General features: G+C 39.1%; 1 protein-coding gene across 1 annotated transcript; it reads right to left on the bottom strand.

Annotated features, from left to right (window-relative positions):
• Window positions 1-855: 855 nt before the first annotated feature.
• LOC149568842 (uncharacterized) lies at window positions 856-1,908 on the bottom strand. Its single transcript, XM_089821716.1, has one exon. It carries the CDS (start codon window positions 1,626-1,628, stop codon window positions 1,050-1,052), a length of 579 nt encoding a protein of 192 aa, XP_089677842.1. The 5' UTR covers window positions 1,629-1,908; the 3' UTR covers window positions 856-1,049.
• Between the last annotated feature and the right edge of the window lie 958 nt (window positions 1,909-2,866).

Here is a 2,866-nt window from a genome sequence, read left to right as displayed (position 1 = left end):
TCCCCGTCCTACTATGAAATCAGAGTCCTATTATAAGATCAGAGGGAGATTCTATTGTCTATTCAGAGAGTGTAGTTCCCTCACAGCTTTCTTTACATACACGAATCAGAGGTGTCTTGTGCTCTATTTCAGGGAGGCGATACAGCTTGGGACCACACTTCACAGCACTTGACCCCAGAAGGCCTCGGGTCAGCCCCTCATCACCACCTTCTACTCCCCCTTCTCTCTAACACGGACCTCAGTACCCCATGGCTAGCCACTCCAGATCAGTGAGACCCCGCACCAGGTTTAATACTCTTCAGCAGCACCACTCCAATATCTCGCAGCGATGGACCAGAGTTCCTTCCTGCCCAGATCCATCTCATTCGGTGCTGGATTTCTTTAAGGGGAGAAAAGATCCCTAGTTCTTGCCTCTTTATTGGCTCCTTTGTTGCTTTGTTCTCTTGCCTCTTTATTGGCTCCTTTGTTGCTTTGTTTCTTTTGTTTCTTGCTTACCCAGACACTGTCTGGTGTCCCCTATATAAGAATTGGAGCGAAAATTGCTGAGAAATAAAATTCATTGTCCTCCAACCAGCTAGGGAATTCTTCCATGATGGGCACAATATAAGCCTTGTAAGCCATTTTTGGTAAACTATACAAAGAGTTCCCTGCTTCCTAAGCTTCTATTAATCTAAAAGAACTCAAACATGCAATCTAAACAGACCCAGAATAATTGTAGCGAAATGTAAACTAAAACCATTCATTAAACCATCAAATCAAGCAAGAATTCAACCCCGATAAAATCTTGGATGAAACTCTAGCTTCAAAACTCATGGGCGTTCATGGCAGAAATTCAAAGAAAAAAAACAAGTTCCAGACAGGAAAATTGAGAATTTTCTTTCCATGCTCTAGTATACAGAAGCTCAAAATCCATACATAAAAATGCACATACAAAGCCACCATGAAGGCAAAGTTTGAACTCAGTTTGTCCAAAATGCCCTTCTGATAACAGAAACAAAAACACCATTACGAAAACTTCAACAAAATTATCCAGCCTCCCAATTCAAAGCCTAATTTCTCTGCATTCCCAAGAGGCGTTTACAAGTCCCGAGCACACTTCTCTTCTTCTTCTTCGAATTGGATCCTTCCGCATCCAAATCAAAAGGGGGAGGAGAAAAAAACCCAATTCTGTTGTATCTCAGGGATTCAGATCTCTTAAACCCCAAATCGGCAGACAAAAAATCAGCATGTGGGTACAGTTTATCTTGATCCGGGGCAGCTTTTCTGGTTGAAAAAACCCGCTTTACGGCCCCCTGAAATGATTTATTACTACAAGCCTTCGCCATGGAATCCCCAGTACCAGTGACGCCATGGTTTTTCTTCAAGAATTTCTTGTCCTTGATGGATTCCCTCAATGAGAGAGCTCTGCCCAATATAAACCCCGCCTGACCAGAGGGATCCATTGATTCAGATTCCTTCACAAAACCCCTCTCTTTGCCGCCATTGATCTGCTCTCTGCCATTACAATTGAATGCTGATCCGCCATTAATGGCGCCATACTTGAGATCTGTATTACAGTCCTTCCATTTGGATTCATCATAATCAACAGATCGAGACCCACGAATTCTACTGTAACCCTGCATCTTCATCTGCAATGGAAGATTGTAATGGAGATCTAACTATTTATGAGTGATTCGATTGGAGATAGTGAAGGCTGAGACAGAGTATTAAACTTGCAAAGCTTCTTTATCTACGTATTCCACTTATTGTCCGGCTTGTGGATTTCAGACATTTACCCCTTTCTAAGGAACGCAGCTGTCTAAAAGCCCATACATGCGGCCATCACTCCACATATGCCAATTAATCAATGCATGTATGGCTATTATCAGAGAAGAAGAAAAAATATATTCATGGCAATAAATGTATATGTTTTAAAGGTTTTTGGCTTATGTATTAAAATCTTACCTCAGAAGATTTTCATGTGGCTCCCACCATGTTAGGTGGAGTTTGCAGGGCATCTAGCACCCTTTGGTCAAAGCAATTTTTTTATAGCAACTTTAGTCAAGGCCGCTCCTCTCTTTAATTTGATTTAGTGGGTGGACATATTTTCATCATGTCTTAATCTTGTCACCCCTTGTCAACAAATTGAATATTGAAAGCAAAGGTTACCTCTTTTTTCCTAAGAGTGGTATAGATATTTTTTTATTGAGTTTATTACATCTTCAGTAAACTATAATGGGTCATAATATTTTCGTTTGTATGACAAACTTCATTTTTAAAGTTTTTGGTTTGTATGACAAAACTTCATTTGCAAAGTTTAAATCTATTGATTTTTAAGTTTATCAATTAATTAGTTAAGGTGGTTCTATAATGAATGGTTCATAAACCATAACATTTATTGAAGGTTTGCAAATGGGATAGTAACTTACGTGGACTTAATTTCTCAAGAAACTTTATAGCCAAGTGCACTTGAGTTGGAGTAGTATTGGGATGGGTGACCTCCTAATGAAGACTCGATGCTTCATCTTTGTGAGCATCACCTAGGTCCAATGAGTGTTATGTATTAATCATTCTCTCTTAGACAAGATGGGTTCTTGTGAACCACAACTCATGAAACATGGACCATTGAGTTTGACTCAAATACTACATAGTTAAAGCTTGATAGCAATTTCATATGTAAAACTATCAAAAGGTAATTGGGAAGCCATGAGCTAACACCACATTAAAATTTGTAACAAAACCTATAATTAAAGATCCAATAACTTAATTTCAAGATGAGTCCAAAGGTTGAAAATTGTGTATTCCTTTCACTTGGCATAAATTCTTCATAATAGATGTACTAACTTGGTTGCCTATTTTGGCTCAAGTGTCTCCATTCAAAGATGTT

The sequence above is a fragment of the Cupressus sempervirens genome, chromosome 3, assembly GCF_028749045.1.
Source record: "Cupressus sempervirens isolate cs-2001-9-10 chromosome 3, ASM2874904v1, whole genome shotgun sequence".
In the NCBI taxonomy this organism is placed as follows: domain Eukaryota; kingdom Viridiplantae; phylum Streptophyta; class Pinopsida; order Cupressales; family Cupressaceae; genus Cupressus; species Cupressus sempervirens.
This window is presented reverse-complemented; position numbering and strand designations above follow the sequence as displayed.